Source organism: Lampetra fluviatilis, chromosome 50 (assembly GCF_964198595.1).
Source record: "Lampetra fluviatilis chromosome 50, kcLamFluv1.1, whole genome shotgun sequence".
Lineage (NCBI taxonomy): Eukaryota > Metazoa > Chordata > Hyperoartia > Petromyzontiformes > Petromyzontidae > Lampetra > Lampetra fluviatilis.
Window position 1 is genome coordinate 7833970 of NC_136324.1, and position 22619 is coordinate 7856588.

The 22619-nt window shown below is 49.7% G+C and overlaps 1 protein-coding gene across 1 annotated transcript in view; it reads left to right on the forward strand.

Moving 5' to 3' along the window:
- Positions 1–1198: 1198 nt before the first annotated feature.
- LOC144948683 (thiosulfate sulfurtransferase/rhodanese-like domain-containing protein 3) overlaps positions 1199–22619 on the forward strand; it is a 48248-nt gene continuing 26827 nt past the window's right edge. The window contains exon 1 of the mRNA XM_078878336.1: positions 1199–1445. Coding sequence (XP_078734462.1) covers positions 1340–1445 — 106 coding nt within the window. The 5' untranslated portion in view covers positions 1199–1339. The remainder of the gene's footprint in view (positions 1446–22619) is intronic.

Here is a 22619-nt window from a genome sequence, read left to right on the forward strand (position 1 = left end):
CCTGCTTCAACGTCGCCTCAAAGTGCACCTAGCCTGGCACAGGCGCCGTGGTAACGTCACCGTCACGTCGTGGCGAACGGCTGTTGTATCGGTGTGTGTCTTTGTTGTATCGGTGTCTGTGTGTCTGCGCGCGTGCACACGCACGCGCGTGTCGATGGTTACGTGTTATTGGTTCTTTCGGTAAAGTCACGTAAATAGAAAACAAAACATCTAAATGTTTCAAATAAAATAAAAATAATTAAAATAATAAAACAAAAATTATAAATGTACAAAAAATTTAAATAATAAATTGAATTTAATAAAAGCAAAAAACCCACGACGTTTCGATCGCAACACAAGGGGTCTTAGTGTATGCGCGCGGGGAGCGGTGGCGCAGCGGTTAGCGCACTGCGCCACTGAACCGGGCGCCTTCCCGAGTTCGACTCCCGCTCACAGTCAGCAGAAGCGCTGATGTAGATACTCGATATTCATTTGTTAATCTTTAAACAATCACAACACAACACGCGATGCCCTCCCCAGCCTCTGGGAGCTCTCCCCTCGCTTTGAGACTCGCGGGCTGACGTCAGCTGGAGCTGTCAACAGAGAAGAGGAGGGGGGAGGGGGAGGAGGAGGGAGGGGAGGGGGCGGGGAGGGGGAGGAGGAGGGAGGAGAGGGGGAGGAGGGGGAGGGCGGAGGAGGGGGGGGGAGGAGGGGGAGGGCGGAGGAGGGGGTGGAGGAGGGGGTGGAGGAGGGGGTGGAGGAGGGGGTGGAGGAGGGGGTGGAGGAGGGGGTGGAGGAGGGGGTGGAGGAGGGGGTGGAGGAGGGGGTGGAGGAGGGGGTGGAGGAGGAGGGGGGAGGAGGGGGTGGAGGAGGAGGGGGTGGAGGAGGAGGGGGTGGAGGAGGGGGGAGGAGGGGGAGGGGGGAGGAGGGGGAGGGGGGAGGAGTGGGAGGGCGGAGGAGGGGGGAGGGCGGAGGAGAGGGAGGAGGAGAGGGAGGAGGAGAGGGAGGAGGAGAGGGAGGAGGAGAGGGAGGAGGAGAGGGAGGAGGAGAGGGAGGAGGAGAGGGAGGAGGAGAGGGAGGAGGAGAGGGAGGAGGAGAGGGAGGAGGAGAGGGAGGAGGAGAGGGAGGAGGAGAGGGAGGAGGAGAGGGAGGAGGAGAGGGAGGAGGAGAGGGAGGAGGAGAGGGAGGAGGAGAGGGAGGAGGAGAGGGAGGAGGAGAGGGAGGAGGAGAGGGAGGAGGAGAGGGAGGGACGCGCTCCTGCCCCGACGGCTGCTTTGTCCGGGCGAGAAGGGCCACACACACATATATAAGGCGGCGGAGGAGTACGAGGAGGAGGACGAGGTAGAGGTAGAGAGAGGCGATGGCCACGACGATGCAGCTGGGCCGAGTTCTGCAGCAGGCGGCTCGCCGGGGGCTGCTGCGGGGCGCAGTGCGAGCGGGGCCGGGGGCCGCACAACAGCGAGCCGGTGCGTGTGTGTGTGTACACGTGTGTGTGTGTACACGTGTGTGTGTGTGTACACGTGTGTGTGTGTGTACACGTGTGTGTGTGTGTACACGTGTGTGTGTGTGTACACGTGTGTGTGTGTACACGTGTGTGTGGTTGCATAATGCGTGTGTGCGGTTGCATAACGCGTGCGAGTATGTGTGTGTATACACGTGTGTATGTGTGTATTTGTTTATGTGTGTGTACGTATGTCTGTGTGCGTGTTTGTGCATGTGTGGGTGTATACACGTGTGTGTCGTGTGCATGTGTGCGTGTGTTTGTGTGTGTGCGTGTGTTTGTGCATGTGTGCATGTGTGCATGTGTGTGTGTGCATGTTTGTGCATGTGTGTGCATGTGTGTGTGTGTACATGTATGCGTGTGTTTATGTGTAGTGTACGTGTGTCTGTGTGTGCAGGTGTGTGTGCATGTGTGGGTGTATGCACGTGTGTGTCGTGTGCATGTGTGCGTGTGTTTGTGCGTGTTTGTGCATGTGTGCGTGTGTGTGCATGTGTGTGTGTACATGTATGCGTGTGTTTATGTGTAGTGTACGTATGTCTGTGTGTGTGTGTGCATGTGTAGGTGGATGCACGTGTGTGTCGTTGTGTGCATGTGTGTGTGCTGTTGACTGTGCGATTGCGCGTGTCTGTCCGTGCATTGCTGCATGTGTGCGTGTACGTGTGGGTGCATGCATGTGTGTATGCATGTCTTTGTGTACGTGTGGGTGTGCGTGCGTGCATATGAGTGTGTGTGTTTGTGTGCACGTCTTTGGGTCTGTGTGTGTGTGTGCATGCATCTGTGTGTATTGATGTCCACGTGTTTGTGTACGTCAGTGGGGAGGCGCTGACGCTGCGGTTATCACACCGGCGACCCGAGTTCGATTCCCGCTCATGACACATACCTGAACCGGTCACCTGGGAATGCCTCGTGCGGTAAACACAGATCACCATCAGGGTGGCCGGGCGTGGTGCTGGCCACCCACCCCCTCGTGTGTCCTGTCGGCATTCATTGGGTGCTACTCGCTAACAGCACTTGCCCCGACAGTCTGCTACAGAGGCATCTTCGTCTCTGCTGTTGATTTGTATGAAGACGGCGGTCACCGCATCGCGTGGCGCTTTCAGATGCGATTCTGCGGCCGTCTGGAACGCTCTTCCTTCCGATATTAGGAAGCCGCTGGAGCTATGCACTTTTAAATCGTCATCACCTAGATTGTAAATTCATTTCTTTAGAATTGATATTTGTTGTTTAGTTTGTTGTCCTTCCCCCGCACCACCGATTAGCACGGTTGGCTACGTACGGTGCAAAAGAAGTTCATACAATAATTTCGTTCAACATGCATACACACATACATGCGTTCATGCATTACGCACTGCGTACATCACAGTAGTGTGTGTCTTTGTCTCTGTGAGTGACGATTATCTGAACCGGTCCTGGGCCTCCCCTAGGTCGACGTAGACTCAAATGAGCACTTGCCCCAACGGTGTGTTAAGGCTATACGGGGGGTCTTTGTCTTTGTGATGCCACAGTCAATTCTCTCCACTATGCTAACAATCGGACTCGAGAACCCGAGTTCGATTCCCAGGCATGAACAACATCGGTGGCAGATTGTATCTAAACCCGACGTGTACCCCCTCTAGGTAGACTCGGCGGTAAACGAGCTCTATGTGTAGTCTGTAAACAATAGGTTACTGTACAGTACTCGGAGCTGGGAGTTGGCAATGACAAAAACAAGCGTTACCTTGTGTGTGTCCACGTGGTCGACCTTAACACGTGCTCGCTAATGGAACTAGCACATCATAATAATTGCAAATTGCAACGCGGACAGCATTTGCTCAATCTCCAAGACAGACACAGAGTGAGAGAGATTGACTCAAGGCGGCGAGAATGAACCACAAGGAAAGTGGGATGGCAGCAGTCAGGCGGTGAGCAGGCGCCAACAATTTCCTAAGCTCTGCGGTCCTCTATACATATTAAGATGCGCTCAGCCAAGTAATGAGTGTTTATTGTATGGGAGGAAACCAGAAACAGCCGGAGAAAACCCACGCGTGCGAGGGCGCAACACTCGATCCCGCACGGCACAGGCTAAACCGCCGCCCCCTGGCAGATCCATGATTATACCACCTCCCTGAACGCCCACGGGGAGGGAGATTCACAATTTTTAAACGATCCACACTGTCGCCTGCAAGGGTCTGTGCGTGTGGTGTGAAGGGAGCGGTGGTGTAGTGGTTAGCGCGCTGCGCTACGAATCTGGCGACCAGAATTCGATTCCTGCTCACGGCCAACACCAGTGACGATTATCTAAACCGGTCCGGGGTCTCCCCTAGGTTGACTAAGCCTCAAATCAGTACCTGGCGTGGTGTGTAAACATCACCACTGGGGAGACAAAGGCGGCCGGGCGCGGTGTTGGCCACCCACCCCCTCGTGTGCCGTGCCGGCCTTCATAGGTGCTCGCTAACAGCACTTGCCCCAACGATCTGTTAAGGCTACACGGGGGATCTTTGTGTCCGGTGGGGAACGGTAGTTTAGTGATAAGCGCACTGAACCCGGCCACCCGAGTTCAATCCCCGCTCGTGACCGAGAACAGATAACAGTGTCCTGGGCCTCCCCTAGGTCGACTCAGCCTCGAAGTGTGCGTTCACTCGAGCCCCCTCTGTGTCAAGCGTTGGGCCCAAGGCCTCGTGTCCACGACCAGCGGGGAAGCCGGTCGGCTTGGTTCGTCAACGCGACCTGGACGGACATGGCCCCACGTTTTGACGGCAACGTGGTCCCGAGCTCAAGTTGACAAGCTCGTGAGACGGATGGGTCGCTCTTCACACCAATCCAAGCGTTCGCATTGATTCATTATAACCTCCAAAAATTGCTCGTCTAAAATAAAATCAACAAGATAAATGTTTTTATTTAAAGCTTTCGTGACTGCAGGGATTCATATTCTTGGTTCTTTCGGTAAAGTCACGTAGAAGGGAAATAATAAGATAATATTTCATTGATTTATATTATTTTATTATTTCCCTTCTACGTGACTTTACCGAACGAACCAAGAATAAGAGAAAATGGGTGATATTTCATGGCCTTTCTTCATTGCAGAATATTTGTTTATATTGGAGGAATGCGATGAGCTTTAAAGCTCTTTGTTTCCACACATGTCTAGTAGGGGCTGGTCATAAAGTGACAACAACAACCATACAACAAAACACGATCGGAGTATACAAGAAAAGTATGGCTTTTAAGATTTTATCTTGAAACGGGTAAAAAACCGGTCGGGCAATAAATGCGAATTTTCACCATGGGGACCTGGTTACCCTGGTTACCCTGGTTACCCTGGTTACCGAAACCTGGTAACAACAAAAACCATGGAAAAAATACAAAAACAACAATACAGAATCAGAATGTTTATTTATCCTGCAGGAGGAATCTAAGGAGCTGTCCAACTCAAACTTGATTTGAAGCTTTCGTGACTGCAGGAATTACTCTTTGGTTCTTTCGGTAAAGTCACGTAGAAAGAAAATAAATTAAATAATAGAATACGACGTTTCGATTGCAACACAAGCAATCGTCATCAGGTAGAAAACAAACCTAGTAAACTTAGAAACACAATGCAATACAACACAGAGAGTCGGCTAGCACAACAGTCAACACCTCACGTGGTTGATTACGTTCTTCCAAAGATTGCTACATTTAAGAGAGAGACAAAACATAGACACAAGACACACAGACAGGCACACTAGCAGAGAGAGACAACTCAGAGACACAGAGAGAGACACACAGAGAGAGACACACAGAGAGACACACAGAGAGACACACACAACATAGACACAGAGAGAGACACACAGAGAGAGACACAGAGAGACAACACAGAGACACACAGATAGACACACAGAGACACACAGAGACACACAGAGAGAGACACACAAACAGACACACAAGCAGAGAGAGACAACACAGAGACACACAGAGAGAGACAACACAGACACAAAAAGAGACACACAAACAGACACACAAGCAGAGAGAGACAACACAGAGACACACAGAGAGAGACACACAACATAGACACACAGAGAGAGACACACAACATAGACACACAGAGAGAGAGACACACAACATAGACACACAAGCAGAGAGAGACACACAGAGAGAGATGCACAACAAAGACACACAACTCTTTTTCACAGATGACCAGTCAGGGCAGGTAAGAACGCAACAACAACAAACAGTACAAACACACGATAAGAGTGCAAAGTACAATAAAGGTAAACAAATCACCAAAACACACACACACAAATACAACAACTAAACCATCCCCATCCTGCCATACAAAGTCCACCGAGGTATTAACTTATTGTTCAAAAGCGGCCTGGCCACAAACGACAGCACACGGTCACGTAAGGTCGTGCATCATCGACGTGGTACAACTGGCGCAAATGAACACGAGGCTAATAGAACGCATTGCATAGAGAGCACGTTTCAATGCAGGTTGTTCTCCGAACCACTCATGGCATCACGGCCCCCCCATTAATGTCATTCGTTTCAATTTAAGGGCCATGTTATTGTATTTCTTTTACGCAGAAACATTTTTCTGTAGAAATAATAAAAATTCGTGTAGCATGACCGAATCCAGGGATCAACAAACCTGCGGCTCCCAGAACCGCGTGCGGCTCTTTTAGGACCGCTTTGTGACGTCATTTAGTAGCGACCAGGGCGTCTTGTGTTCACCACGCGGTGCATTGTGGCTCTTGAAATATTGAACTTTTTTAAACCGAATTCGAAAAAAAATGTCACGTCTTGTCATTTTGGTTGCAGACCCCTGACTAAACTTTTACATCTAGTTACAATCACACTTCCCTCTGGCTGTGGAGGGTAGGGAGCAGTGATTGAGACGTCACAGAAGGGCGATTGAGACGTCACAGAAGCCACCAAACACTGAGAGCCACCACGACCAGTACCCCCTCTGCTCACCCCGACACCGCCGCTTCCACTCGCGATGTGGCGATCGACACCCTCGCTCCTCTGCGTTCAAACTCCCGGTTCACTCTCCGATCTTTACCCGGCCGGCCGTCGGTCCGTCCTGTAATTCTCTCGTTCTTGGTCTCCCTACCGATGCTCTCTCACTCCCATCCAACAATTTGGAAATGTTTCCGCGCGGGGTGATTGTCAATACCTCCACGAATTCTCACAAGTCGCCTCTCCTCCTCCTCCTTCAACTCCGCTGGCTTCCCGTCGACGACACCGCTCTCTTTTCTGACGTGAGTCTCGAAATCTCTCCATGGCCTTGCCCCACCTTCATCTAGCCTCTCTCACCTCCAGCTCGTGTTTGGTCCTTCGACCTTCTTGCACCCCTCCACTGGGATAAAGCAGTCCCCGTCATTAACCTCCTTCCATTCCTCTCTTCAAGCGTCACCTCTTCTCCATTCTCTTCCCTCCCCGCGCCCCTCCACGCCTTCCCGTCCCTCCCCTACCCTCTCGTGACCCCTAAGTACCCCTCTAATGCTGCCACTCATTCCTCAGCCCTTGTAGCGCGCCCCCCTCCTGCCATCTAATCCGTTCGTTTATTCTGTCGCCGTTTTTTTGTAACGATGCTAAGCGCCTTGAGTGAAGGCGCTCGTCAAATTATGAACACAAATATAAGCTTTATTCTAGATTTGAAGCTTTCGTGACTGCAATGATTCATACTCTTAGGTTTTTTCGGTAAAGTCACGTAGGTAAAAATAAATAATAATAAATAGATTATAAAAATAATAGAAATAATAATAGAAATAAAATAATAAATCACGACGTTTCGGAGGCAACACAAGTCTCCGTCATCAGGTGGGACCGTCACAGCTAAAATTGAGACAGTAAATTTTAGCTGTGACGGTCCCACCTGATGACGGAGACTTGTGTTGCCTCCGAAACGTCGTGATTTATTATGTTATTAATATAATGATCATAATTTATTTATTTTTATTCATTTCTACCTACATGACTTTACCGAAAAAACCTAAGAGTACAAATATAAGCGTGGCATTACTGGATCAGGCCAGGGCTGCTCCTGGGGATGGTGCTTACCAGTGGCTGTGGCCACGTTGCATGCGGGAACTCTTGGGTGTCATTGTCGGCGCTGCGCTTTCAATCCCAGTGACTATTCCCTGAGGTTGACTCAGCCGATGTTGTATTATTATTAATAGGCTTTGCTTACCTAGGAAAGCCTCACTGATTCTCGTGATGATTTTATTTTAGGAGGGTCCTGCCAAGTTAATGCAGTAGACGAGGGAGGCGCGATGATTGCTGTATATGATGCCAATGTCGTGCTGTCATTTCAATGATTGATTTGTGTGGTGGTGATGATCGATATTACTCACTGGGGTAGCCGTGCGTGTGTGCATGCAGGTACGGCTGTGGGGAGCGGTGGCACTATGGTTAACTGTGCTATGAATCCAGCGACCCGAGTTCGATTCCCGCTCGCGACCAATATCGGTGGCGAATATCTGAACCGGTGCTGGGCCTCTCCTAGATCCACTCAGCCTTACATGGGTATCTTGTGCAGTGTGTAAACATCGCCACTGGGGAGACAACAGCGGCCGGGCGTGGTGCTGGCCACCCACCCCATCGTGTGCTGTGCCAGCCTTCATCGGTGCTACTCGCTCGCAGCACGTGCCCCTTTCGGTCTGTTAAAGATTGCACAGGAGATCTTTGTCTGTCAGGTGCAGTTACGTGTGTCGTGGGTTAAATTCAGGCGCACACTGGACTTTGGAGGCAACACTATGTATTAGCTAAACACAACGGGTAACATTAACAGGATAACGACATAGGGTGGTAACCACCGTTCCTAACTTAGCTAACACACCAGGATACTCAATTTCTGGACCGGAAACCGAGGATCGTAGATGGTGGCTTCATCCCAGAGTTGACCCAGCAGAACAGCCCAGAACAGCCCAGCTGTCCGTCCACACCCCGCTTGTAACCACTTCGGCGTGGCCGGCTCCGCCCCAGGCCACGCCCCTCTTCCCGATCCTTCAGGAAGGCCTGAGCCCCCAACCACGTGACCCCCCTGGGGCCCCTGCCCCCCCCCCCCCCTTTATCCGGTCACGTGTCCTGTTGGGTTCACGCAGAGTGTCACGGCCTGACACGACCTCCGTGACACCCGCCTACAGCCCCCATACCGAGCCACAGTCGTGTCGTTCTACTACACTGCACATGCACGGTAGTTTGAAACAAATCTATTTTGCAGGGATGGTGTATGTGTGTGTGTCTAAAGGTACAAGGTACAGCGTTTGTAAGGTAATAAGCAGTGAACACATTTCTTTCTTTTTTTTGACAAAGTAATGTATTTGGAGTAAAGACTGACATATTTGGCACGGGAATTCTTGGCACAATTCACGGCCGGCGTGCAGGACAAAAAAAAATAATTCACGAAAAAGTCACTGATTAGATGGGGTTATACCCCCACATAAAGTGATCATTGTTTTATAATATTCGTATATTTAATTGAATATAAAAAAACTAATTTAAATAAAAACACCATAAAATGTACGTATTTTAATTCACATCAAGTGGGATTTATCAAAGTCACGCTCTTAACATTTGTTGGCATTTCTAATTGTTTGAGATTAAATCATAGGTAGAAAAAGTTAATCAGGGGCGACCAATTTACAATTAGGACGTTCCAATGACAGACTGGGACAACAACAAATCAGCCCCAGGCTTTTTGTAAACACAGAGGGGGCCCAAATTGCCATGCGATCTCATTGGGCCCATTTGGGGCTGGGTCCAAAAAACAAATGGGGCCGGTGAGAAAGTGATCATTGGGGCTGCCGAATATATGGTGACTTAATGCGAACTTAGAGCGTAAATAAGTAATGTAGCGTACACATTCGAGGTAATAACATTTTACTTTTTACTCGTTTAAGTTAGACTGTAAAGTATTGCCATGCCCTCTTTAGTGGGGTCGTTTTTACTCAAAAAATAAATTGAAAATTAATCACATTTGCAATTTCCTCCACACACACCGGCCCACCGGCCTTCAAAATGGACTGCCCCACCGGGCATTTGCCCCTACGGACTGCTGCCACTATGGCCAGTCTGGGCCTGGGCACAACGTTGCCCACCACGTGCCAACGTTGGCACCGTTTACTGGGTCGTGGCCTCCGTTCCAAAGTTGCAGCCTCTTACTTGAGGCTAAGGGAGGTTGGTGGTCCTTGTAAAAGAGCTGCCAAGCTCAATGGACCTTACCGGCTGGAATAAAGTCTTTGAATCTGAGTCCGCATTGTGTATTTGATGGTAGTGACTGGACAGACAAAAAAATCATCCGCGACCGTATTCTCCAGATTATAAGACGAACTTTTAGCCCCTGTTTTTAAAAGCAAAAGTTGGATGTGTGACCTATAATCAGAAAGCTACTTTTTATTTAACCAGGTAAGGCCCACTGAGCTAAATAGCTATTTTTCAGAAGCGACCTGGTCACAAATGATAGCTTAACGAAGTGGCCTCATCGTTATCTGTAAATGTATATCAGCCAAATACTCTAAACGCACGTTGATTCTAAATGTGGAGGGAAAAACTGGAGAGCACGCAAACTCCAAAAATACAGGCGTCAGGGTCGGGATCAAACCCACGACCCCCTGCGTACCAGGCGAGGTAGTTAATGTCTCGCCACCGCAGCGTCTTGTATGTTTGCGAGAGACCAGATTTGTTCTAACTTTATCGACACCGGGCACGCGTTTGGGGTGCGTCTTACTTCGTGGAGCACCTTACAATCTGGAGAATGCGGTAAGAGGCGCACGGTACTGAAACGTCGCAATTACTTTATGGTGTAGTGCAGGGGGGTCCCCAACCCCTGGGTCATGGATCGGTACCGGTCCGTGACCTGTTCAGAACCGGGCCGCACAGCAGCAGGAAGTGAGCGGTGAGTCCGCGCGTGGAACCCGCCCCCATGATTTTATTTAGCACTTCCGTCCGTGCCTCTTTCCCGCACCGCACACTTGTCTCAGTCACAGTGTTGGTAAGCCCACAAGCTCTAACCCCTAGTAGCCAAAATGAGTAAAAAACAAACGTCGCTGGAGTGCTGCTTTGAAAAAGGGGAAAGACCCAATGATGACCCCCCCCCCTGCCCGGTCCGTGAAAAAATCGTCTTCCACGAAACCGGTCCCTGGTGCCAAAAAGGTTGGGGACCGCTGGTGGAGAGGGTAGAACTCACTTTGGTTGGAAAAGCACGTGCCCACACTTGTATCGATAGATATTTTTGGATATATGTTGATGGAAAAGAGCTCATTGTGAATTGGACTCCCATTGGAGTTGAGCCCACCGCATTAGATCTTAACCGGTGCTTAATTTCAACCAGAAATGTGTGCTATGCTATTTCTGGCCATTATTGTATACTCTAGTGGTAGTGCCTTATGCCAATGTATCCTAAGTTAAACCAAGTTAAGCTCGCAGCTTTAATGTAAATAGTTCGTGAGAAATTAAACCCTGACCTTAATAGCTGCTTTTTTATATTATTATTTTTTTGTCATAGCAATGATTGATGGTCTAAAAACAAAAACATTAACCTAACCTTGACCGTGCACGTTCTGAGTGTCCCGGGAGGCAAAGCCACATTTTTCTGATTACAGCGACATTGCGATCCGAATTCTCGAGGCAGCATCCTCTCTTGAACCCTTCAGCTATCATGCCCCATCACCCGGCGTGTACCCTCCATACGAAAACAGACCAAGGTGTGACGCATACCCCAGTTGCTCCGGGGGGGGGGGGGGCAGGGGGGCAGCGGAGGTGACCGATGCAAATGTCAGAAAGTGCTGAGCATTGCCCAGCGTGTGAGTGAGAAGCTTGGGCTGCTGATGCGGAGAGAACTGGGTTGTCTGGTGGAGAAAGTTGAATTGGGGATGGTTGTATTTGTTATGTATTTCAGTTTAACACGTAGATCAATATCATCCATAATACCAGGGGGGTGGGGTTTGGTTAGATCGCGTAAATATATAAATGTGTCATTAAACCCGCCACCACCCGATAAAGCCAATTCAGAAGGTGTGTCACGTAACAAACCTTACGAATTGGCTGTGTGGAGAGAGAACGAGACATGCAAACTCACGTAACAAACCTTACTAGTTGGCTGTGTCGGGTGGTGGCGGGTTTAACGACACATTCATATCTTTTTCGCGATCTAACCCAGTACACGTGCATTTTGTATGTCTGTGTTTGGGTGATTTGTTTAGCTTTCTTGTACTTTGCACCCATATCGTGTTTTTTGTTCTGTTTGTTGTCGTAACGTTCTTACCCCTGGACACCTGTGATGAAAGAGCTTCATAGCTCATCGGATTCCTTCAGTAGAATTAAATATTCTGATTCTGATCATTGTCTCGGACGGATCTGCCCCAATCACTGCACAAAAACTCCACCAAAAAGAAACTATAAAATCACGTTACATTGATTTGTTCAAAATCTAGCTCAGAGGGCAAACGCTTAACAACAACAAAAGCATTGGTGCTTGTTGATTATGAATCCATACGTACCGAGAAGGATTCACCCGCATTTTCTGGTGATGCTGCTGCTGCTGCGTTGGCAGTGGTGCACAAGCAACAAAGAACTAAATAATTCAACACCTTCATCAACAGGACTTTAAACGAAAGGAAAAAAATACATAATAGGCAACTTTACAGCCAATGGCCCATCTACCGTATGCTATGAAGAAAGATCATTACTCGTAACTTCGCCTATTATATTTATATCCCTTTTTAAAACTATAGACTATAAAACTAAACTATAAAATATTAATATTTTACCAGGTAGGCCCACTGAGCTATAGAGCTGTTTTTCAGAAGCGTCATGGCCGGAAATGATAGCTCAACTAAAAAAAGGCTTATCATGTGGACATTTAAAGCAGCCGAATACTCTAAACGCACAGGTAAAAACCGGAGGACCCGGAGAAAAATCTACACGGCGAGAGAGACATGCAAACTCCAAATATACAGGCGTGAGGGTCAGGATCGAACCGATGACCTCCTGCATATCAGGCAAGGTAGTTAACATCTTGTCATCGCAATACCTGTAGTCATAATACAAACAAAAGAACAAGGACAGTGCACATTATCAGAGTTATGTTCTTTTGTTTGTATTATGACTGCAGGTATTGCGGTCTATGCAAACATGACTCCTTGTAAAAAGGTGTCAGTTTTGTTGCCAGATAGAAGGGTAAAGAGCCAATTATCAGAAGGTAAATCGTTAGATATTTAGGAACAGAAACCCCCTTGAATAATGACTGTGCAGCACAAACTCATTACTATTACGATGACGCTCAAAGCAGTTTCATCTAAACGAATTCTGTCTAGAACTAGCTCTGCATTTTCCATAAATATGCTAAATTCCTATGATATGCAAATTTATTTGTCAAGGCGCCCTTCCTCCCCTAACCCAGCTTAAATATACGCTGCCAAGCTTGGTGGTGTTCATTCAGACGCTGTCTTTCCAACAGACCTGTTCTTCACCTGAGGATGGCTGCTTGCGTTGTGGCCGAAACGTCGTGAGAATTGTATTTTATTGTTATATTTTTATTATTTTATTATTTCCCTTCTACGTGACTTTAACGAAAGAACCAAGAAGATGAATCCCTGCAGTCACAAAAGCTTTAAATCGAAATTCAGTTTCATCGAAACAAAATCGTGCGTCGACATGGAACGCAGTCGCGAAAAGTCTCAAGCGCGAATAATTCATAGTAATAATATCTTTACAGACGTTGACAATCTCATACCTGTCAACTCGTACGGTTTACCCCGTATTCTTGCACAGGGACATTGAGTTGTCAGGTCCATACGGCGTACAGCCGTTTCAATAAGAGCAAAACAAAATATCTATTTATTTGTGTTTCTCCCTTGTGATGGGACTTTGTAGGATGAACGTTGAGATTTATAAGGATTTAAAAGGACCCCGTGTTGATCGCATTGCCAGCTCGCAACAACAACAACCACAACCACAACAACATCGACCAGCGTGGTGCACGCACGTATGGCAACTTGTGGCATTAAATCCATAAAACACATAAAATACATTAAACACATAAAATACATAAAACACATTAAATACATAAAACACATTAAATCCATGAAACACATTAAATCCATAAAACACATTACATCCATGAAACACATTAAATCCATAAAACACATTAAATGTATTAAACACATTAAATACATAAAACACATTTAATATACAAAACACATAAAATACATAAAAACATTAAATGCATTAAACACGTTAAATACATAAAAACATTAAATACATAAAGCACATTAAATACATTAAACACATTAAATGCATTAACCACATTAAATTAATTAACCACATTAAATACATTAAACGCATTAAATATATTAAATACATGCAACACATTAAATACACTAAACACATTAAATACATACAACACATTAAATCCATTAAACACATTAAATACATAATACACATTAAATACATTAAACAACTGACACTTTACCGCATTCTCTGAATTACAGGATTCTCTGGAAAGTAAGACGTACCATCCCCACCCCCTCCATCACCCCCGCCCCCTCTACCCCCAACCCCTCCACCCTCTCCACCCCCCCCCCCCCCCAAAAAAACCCGTTCTTTTTTGTGACGCAAATCTGATCTTACACGCAAAGACAAAGATCCCCCGTATAGCCTTAACAGACTGTTAGTGCAAGTGCTGTTAGTGAGCACCTATGAAGGCCAGAACGGTACACGAGGGGTTGGGTGGCCAGCTCCAAGCCCGACCACCTTTGTCTCCCCCGTGGCGATGTTTACACGCCGCACCAGGTACTCATTTCAGGCTGAATCGACCTAGGGGAGGCCCAGAACCGGTTCGGATAATCGTCACTGGTGTTGGCCGTGAGCGGGAATCAAACCCAGGTCGCCAGGTTCATAGCGTAGCGCGCTAGCCGAACGCCCGCCGGCAGGAGGTCACGGGGCAGACCCAGCAGTTGTCATGGGTCGACTGACTGAGATGACCTGCCGATGCACCACCTGTGCCCCCTACTGTGCCGACTTTTGTTTTAGCCACCCGCCACTCCGCTCGTTGTTGTGAGCGTCGCTCCTCTGCCCTCCATTATTGCTGGAGGGCGACTGCCTCCAACTGCCCAGTAGCGTCCTTGACGAGCCTCCACAGAGGCCGAGATGTAGCAGTGATGTAGGTCTTGTTGGAATTCCCTACACCTCTGCTGTAGCAGATGGACAGAAAATATGGCATATGTGCAGGACCGCCCTTTCCTGAAACCGCATTGGGGCTCCGCAAGCCTCTCAGCGTGCCTGGCAAGGCGATGTTGAATAATCCTTGCCAGTACCTTTCCCAGCACACTGAGGAGTGAGATGCCCCTGCAGTTGTTACAGTCTGTGCGGTCCCCCTTCTTAAAGAGGGGAACCACCAGGGCATCCTTCCAATCCTGCGGAACCCGTCCAGTGGTCCAGACTGTTCTTATGATGTCATATAGGGCAGTCTGTGTACAAACGCCACCCTTCCTCAGCATTTCGCTTGGGAGGTCATCTCTGCCCTGTGTTTTACCTGGTCTCAGATTCTGGATCGCCTTCAGTACTTCCTCAACAGATGGCACCTCAGCCAGCCACTCACAGGGGGTGACTACTTCCAATATTTGAGGTTCCGCAGCCTCAGCAGGGTCATCCCCACTTTGCCCATGATGTTTTCCAGGCTGAGGGATTTTTCCTCCCCCAAGACCTCACAGAAATGCTCAGCAAATCTGCAAACCTGTTCCTGGGGGTCGAATATTGAATCACCGTTCTTTCCCCTAATGATCGTGATAGGTGTGCCGCTGCAAATTACTTTATTGATGGAGTTAAAGAGTGATTTGTGATCGCGGGCCACTGAGGCAGATTCCATCTCCTCAGCAACCCGCGACCACCACCCATCCTTGCAGCGCCTCCGAACGAAGGCTGCGGTAAGCTTCCTCATTCTCTGATGTGGGACGCTATAGACGGTGAGAGTGGGCCTGTCGTTTTTCTCAGCCAGCCTGAACACCTCCTCTGTCAGCCAGGTTCTCTGGGGAGGTCTGGACCGTGTACCCAAAGCAGCCATTGCAGCTGCGTGAGCCACGGTCCTAAACCTCGCCCATTTCCTCTCGGCATCAGTAGGAGTGGAGGACGATGCAAACCCCATCTGCAAGCGATTATGAAATTCTCGCTTGCAACTTTCATCAGCTAGCGGAGACCAGGCCACTGTGGGTTTGAATGGGGTCCTGGGTGTACACCCACCACCAGAGTGGAAGAATGGCAAGCGCATCTTACAGAAGACAAGTCAATCTTGATTTGAAGCTTTCGTGACTGCAGGAATCCATACTCTTTGGTTCTTTCGGTGAAGTCACGTAGGTAGAAAAATAATAATAGATCACGACGTTTCGATCGCCACTCAAGCAACCGTCTTCAGGTGGGAGTGAGAAACAGGCTGCTGAAACAAGTCCTTATATATAGAGCTGAGAGGGGTGGAGGGGAGGTTGCCGCATCGGGCAAGAGGGTGGAGGCTAGAGATTGTGCTGAGGAGGTGGCCATTGTATTGTGAGAGATTAGCATGTCAATGTGTATTGACGGTATATCAGCCACTTGGGGGATAGAGCGCACAACAGGAGACACACACACAGACAGAGAGAGACACACATAGAGAGAGAGACACATAGAGAGAGAGACACATAGAGAGAGAGACACCTAGAGAGACACACAAAGAGAGACACACACAGAGACAGACACAGAGACGCACATAGAGGGACACACCCAGAGAGAGAGAGACACACAGAAAGACACACCCACACACAGAGAGAGAGACACACACACAAAGTGACACAGAGAGAGAGAGAGGCACACACAAACCGAGGGACACACAAACCGAGAGACACACACACACAGAGACACACACACAACAACATCACAGCCAGTTATAGTCTGATAAAAAACGAGAGCCACCGCCACATCGAGGGAAAGGGGCAACGTTGGCTTTGTTAGTGAGACATTTAGCCCGTTAAAGTAAATACATTTAACTTGGTAATGTAACTCAGAGAGTCGGAAAAAACTGCTGACAATGGCAGGTAGGATGGAAACATCAACAACCAGTTTAGGATTTACCTGGTTAATAACGTCCTTCTAATCATTGCTCAATTTGTACCCATCTTCTCGGTTGAAGTTATGTCTGTGTTTATATATCTGAATGATTTCATGAACATATCATTGATGGTAGCCCGAAGGTTTGCAGAGTACCTTGGTCTCGGAAAAAAACAATGTCGTGTGAGCCCACCGTGTTCCAGCAATGATCAGCCACGGCAGAGGTAATGGTACTGCCGTGTTTCAAATCTGCCTTGTGTTCGCGAACACGGTCCGAGACATGTCGTTTCGTTTCCCCAATGTAACTGCTACCACATACACAACTTAGTTTGTAGACACCAGGGTATTGCATGTCAGGAATCACATCTTTCAAAGATGGGATCAGGTCACGGTTTTTGTGTACTGTGTTGAATCGAACCTGGATCTTGTGTTTGTTCAAGATTTTGGGAATCTTTTTGGTAACCCCTGCTATGTATGGCAAGATGATGGTTTTGATTGGGTCCTCAGATGATTCTCTACCCATGGTTGGGGATACAGCTTTGTAGATTGTGCGGTCCGAATATCCATTCATCTTGAGGGCTTGGCGTTCATGCTCCAGTTCACTGGATAGGTGGTGCTGGTTGGAGATGCAATGGGCCCTATGATGACAAGTCGATGGTCGGTGGGTAGATCAGCTGCACGGTAGGTCCTGGTGTCAAGGACATGGGCCTGCATCCGCTATTCCATCACTATATAGTCCAGCAGATGTTCTTGCTTGGACCCGGTGTGCATTCATGATGTTGTGTGGATGCGCCGATGCGGGAACGGCAGCCTCTCCTCCGCAGTGAGCGTTCGAACATTCCACGTGGCCACCCGGAGTGGCTTTTTGCTGTTTCTGGAGGAACCCCGAGGGTAAGGATTCAATCTCCTAGCTCCGCCAAATGGGGTTTGGCCAGGAGACGTCATAGACGCCTGTCCCCCCGGGGCCTCCGGCACAAGCTTAGCTAGATATTTTTGTTCATGGTTTAGTGGTAATTAATTGAAGGTGGAGGGGTTACCACCTGCTCGCACCCATCCACACATGCACGACAACAATCACACGCCTACCGCGTTATAAGATCAAACTCTACGATTCGCAAGAGAATACATGGAGGAGGCGGGAGGGGGGGTATAATGCAGATAATACAATAAGTGCACCAAGCGGATTACATCATCGAATGGTAAATATTGTGCAGGGGCATTGGTCGTGCCATTGGTCGTGCGTTCAAGTGATGGGCCGGTTGACTCAGCTCACCGCCCTTCTGGGGTCACTGACAATGAGCAGTAGCAAATCACTCCGTGGGGGGGGGGGGGAAGTCAGCGGTGGCTGCTCGTAGCGTTACGAACGTGGGGGGCAGGCAGAGGGTGCCTTGGCTCTCCCTGGTGCCCCCCCCCCCCCGCCTTGACACCTCCCCCCTCCTTGAGTTGGGCTCCCCCCAACAGAGCGGATCGTTACATCACAGGAGCGTTGGGAGTTCGTGGGCGACTCGTGTGAGGCCTACACCCAGCATGGCATTGACTGCCATGGCTGCTGCTGCTGATGATGACGACACTCAGCATCAGCATCTATTCATACTGCAGCAGGGGTCGGCAGCCTGCGGCTCCGTAGCCGCATGCGGTGGCTCTTCAAGGACTGCCAGTGTGGCTCTTGAAATATTGAGTTGTTATTTTTTTACCGAATTACATTTTTTTTAAAATATCTCTTCTTGTTATTTTTAGTTCCTCCCCCCACGCCCTCCTGACACCTGACAAGCACCGTGAGATTTGTCTTCAGCAACAGCTTGAAGGGCCTCACCTGACCGACTGCCGCACCCCTCTGAGCTGAAGGCGTCGTTACGTCACCGGTGGCTGCCCTCCGGAGATGCTCCCCCCTCCCCCCCCGTCATAGGAATGTGGAATTTCCACCACCGGCTCAGGATTGTAAACAGGAGACGAACGCCGCCTCGTAGATGATCGCTTTGACGATTTTGATTTACCCCAATAGCTTGGATCGCTCCCCAAAAATTATCTCATCTTAAACCACTCGGTTATTCATTAACTTTCTATTCCACCCTCTGTGCGCAACATCGCCGTTGGTCCAATCCCCAGCAAAAAAACAACCACACAATGCTCCCCCCCCCTGTAAAACACAACACCTTGTGAGCACTGAGAAGCGCAGCAGGCCTGGGGTGATGGGGGAGGGAGGATTCTGTGTTGTCTTCGCAACTATACATGGGGAGAGAGGTCGGGGAAGATGCAAAGTTCAAGGCAAGAGCTCTAAACAGGGAAAATCGCCTGCTGACTGCAGCACGATGTGCCAGTTCAATGTCTCAGCTTTGTCGTTATGTAATCGCCTGGTTGCATCGCTTTGAGCAAGAGATGAAGTTAAACCCATTGGCGGCGCAGCGTGAAACAGCGTGGCCTCTCTGTTGCAAAGGGTCGAGCCTGGGCACTTAATGAACGCAGTATTTATTTTTACGTGAATGTTATATCTCCATATATATGTAATATATGACTCTGGACCACGATGTCTGGCTCAGTGTCCTTTATTATTCGGTTCGTGCTGTACACCCACACGGCTGTCTTGACTCGGTAGCTTCTCCACGGTGCTGACTCCAATGTCAGCCCGATCCACAACAGCAGCTCCGCTGCTGTTTCTCTCACACAGCCCCCCTTGGCTGTACTCTCTGCTGCTCTTCTCCCTCCGCAGCTCTCACAGCTTCTTGCTCTCTCTCTCTCTCTCCGCAGCTCCTCCTGGCAGCCACACCGCTGCCTCTAACACACAGCCTTCCTGGCTGTACTCTCCTCTCTCTTCGTCGCTCCTGCGACTCTCTGCAGCCACACCGCTGCCTCTAACACACAGCCTTCCTGGCTGTACCCTGGGGTCGGCCCCCGCTCGCCGGCGGTGCCTCCCTCCTCTCGTTCGCCCTCGTGGCCTCACCCTTTTCCATTCACCACCTGACTGACTTCCCCTTCCGGTTTACCCGCTTAAAGCCCCGAACCTTCCCCCCACGTCACATGACTCCACCCCCCCGTGACGTCACCTCCGGAAGGTCGCTTACGCCCGCATTACACCACCCTCCCCCGTAGAAAAATCCCAGCCGACCTCGGCTGACCAATAACAAATCGTAATGCGGCGAACCGAGCTTCCCCCCCTAAAGGACACCAAGCATATTATATAACAACAAGAACAACAACAGCACAAAGCACAACAACGCACATCCGCATGTCGTACACGACAGCCCCCCGGCCCCAGGATAGAGATGATGTAATTCCGGGCCGCTTAAGAAACCCCCAATAATTACCCAAATAACCGCGATGGACGCCCCAGTATTTACATTTGAACAGCAATATTATTTACACGTGAAAACAACAACAACAAAAAAATTTCTGCTCTTACCCACCAGCAGTCCTCCCTTGAGGACCAGCACAGACCTCAGACGTACACAGCATGTACCCACAGTCACTCTCAACAAACCAACAAAACCCCTAATCGCACACCCTCGCGTGGAGAGCCACGCTCCCCAGCGGTAACGTTTAACTCGCCGTAACCCTCACCGTGGTCGTCAACCCACGGCAACATCCATTTACCATACTCTCGGCTAGTGCCATTTCGGGGATGAGCAGCACTCGGCCATGCTCCTCCCTTACTATCCCATCAGCGATGGACACACACCAGCCTCTTATAGTCTGACGCTTTATAGCCAAGGGAAGATCAATCCCTCGGCAAGGCCAGATATCAACGACCCCCCCCATGGGGTAATGTTCTCTTATAGAGACAATAACGCCCTAACCCAAATCCCGTGAGCCCCCGGCACACCAGGTTCAGTCTGCCACCGCACAACTGAACCATGACTCCCCGAGCCATATGAGCACACGGCCCATTAGTTTAAGACATACCACGGAGGTCTCGCCTCCGGGCTGTCAGGTCAGCCATCAGCCATAGGCCGACGTGACCACCACTCGTGCATCACCCAATCAACAATGGCAGGCATAACAGATGGAATATTTGCCCCACCGAGGTTTTTCCCGCGCGCTCAAAATGGCGGCCCCCTTCGCCCAGCGCGTTCGCGCAATATCTCGCGCGCACTCAAAATGGCGGCCCTTTCCGCAAAGCGCATCGACGCCATACCCCGCGTGTGCGCAAAATGGCGGCCCAACGTGCGAACACGTGGCCAGTTTTCTCCATTCGTGCACCCCAGCTTCCCTTTGCTGGGGGTCACAAATTGCATCCCCCGTCTTATTGTAACAATCCCAACAACGATAGACGCACAGCCCCAGCTTGCTGCGCGCAGCAGTCATATCGGGGAATTTTTAACCAATATTTTACCAACCACATTGGTTACACAACCCAACTCGCAAAGCAACTCGTGGCTGCATGCGATCAACCGAATACGCGACGCAACTTGGCGCCAATTTACGGTCCCATTAGCATTAACCTTTGAGACACCCACAACGGCGTCATCACACACCCCCAAAGCGCGCTCTCTCTCTAACAAAGCGCCGTTACCCATAATATACACAAAATCGCGTGTACATAACATCCATACGACCAAATAATAGGGTCCCCCTCGAATTTGTTACCAATTTCCAACAGGTACGCACAATTAATAACATCCCAATCCCAATAGTCAATCAATGCATCGCACCCCATAACCGTACAGAACGGTGTAACAGCACATACAGTCAACATATCGCGATCACACGCGCACATTTAAGCACAATAGCAAACCGATCTGCAGGTAACCAACACACCATTAATCCAGTCGTAACATTGCAGCAACAACACCAATATTCTCTCTCTTGCAACAACCACATCGCACCTAGCACCTCGCAGCACAATACACCAAAAAAATATATATATTTTCCAATTAAGCCCATCGCACAAGGTAACCCACGAGATGATACAGCGCAAGATACCCGACGCTCCCGAGTTAATAATTAACTTCGCCATCAATATAACAACTCCACACCGCAGCGCACACACACAATTTAACACTCAGCAAGCACAGCATACTCTCTGTCCATTCTCAACACACGTACACACTTTAATTGACACCGAGCAACAAGCAGATAGCGCGTTCATCGTTATTACACACACATACACACTTTCCGAACCGCGCTCCGCACAATCGAGTCATGAGAGAACAAAATCGCCCCCACCCGGCCCTCGAAAGATGGGTGAGGTGTGTGTAAAGGCCGGTTGCGTATCGTTACGACCCGCCCGGGGCTGCAGCAAGAAGAGGATGGCAGGGCGGCAACTTGAGTCGTCTCGCAGAACTCGTTCGGCGACTTGACTGCTCCGTTGTCACGCACCCGAGCCAGGACGGGAGTGCTCCCGCCCCAGCAGCTGTAGCGTCGTCGTCCTCTCCTCGCAGCTCCCCCTCGCATAACAGCAGCTCACAGCAGGCTGCTCTCCCCGCGGCACCTCCAGATGGCAGCGCAAGGCTGCCTCTACGCCGCGATGTTGAAGATGGCGGCGTCTCCCCGCCGCGGTGAAGACAAGATGGCGGCTTCCCGCCGTTTCTCCCCTGCCACGCCCAAGATGGCGTCTTCGTGCCACGTGGCAGATGGCGCTGGCAGCGCAGGCAAGGCGTCGGCCTGCAGACCACCATCGGCTTTCCCCTCTGCCGTCGTCGGCGTGGTGAGCTCACACGGTTTCGCCAGCACGATTTTCCAGGTCTCCAGCTGCGCCATCTGTCTCAATCGTAAGTCGGATGATGTAGCAGATGATGGCACAGGAATATTCTTTCTTCCGAGCCGTCTTGACAAGCCGTTTCACTTCTGACACCAGTGTAATAAACGACTGGGGCACGATGTCTGGCTCAGTGTCCTTTATTATTCGGTTCGTGCTGTACACCCACACGGCTGTCTTGACTCGGTAGCTTCTCCACGGTGCTGACTCCAATGTCAGCCCGATCCACAACAGCAGCTCCGCTGCTGTTTCTCTCACACAGCCCCCCTTGGCTGTACTCTCTGCTGCTCTTCTCCCTCCGCAGCTCTCACAGCTTCTTGCTCTCTCTCTCTCTCTCCGCAGCTCCTCCTGGCAGCCACACCGCTGCCTCTAACACACAGCCTTCCTGGCTGTACTCTCCTCTCTCTTCGT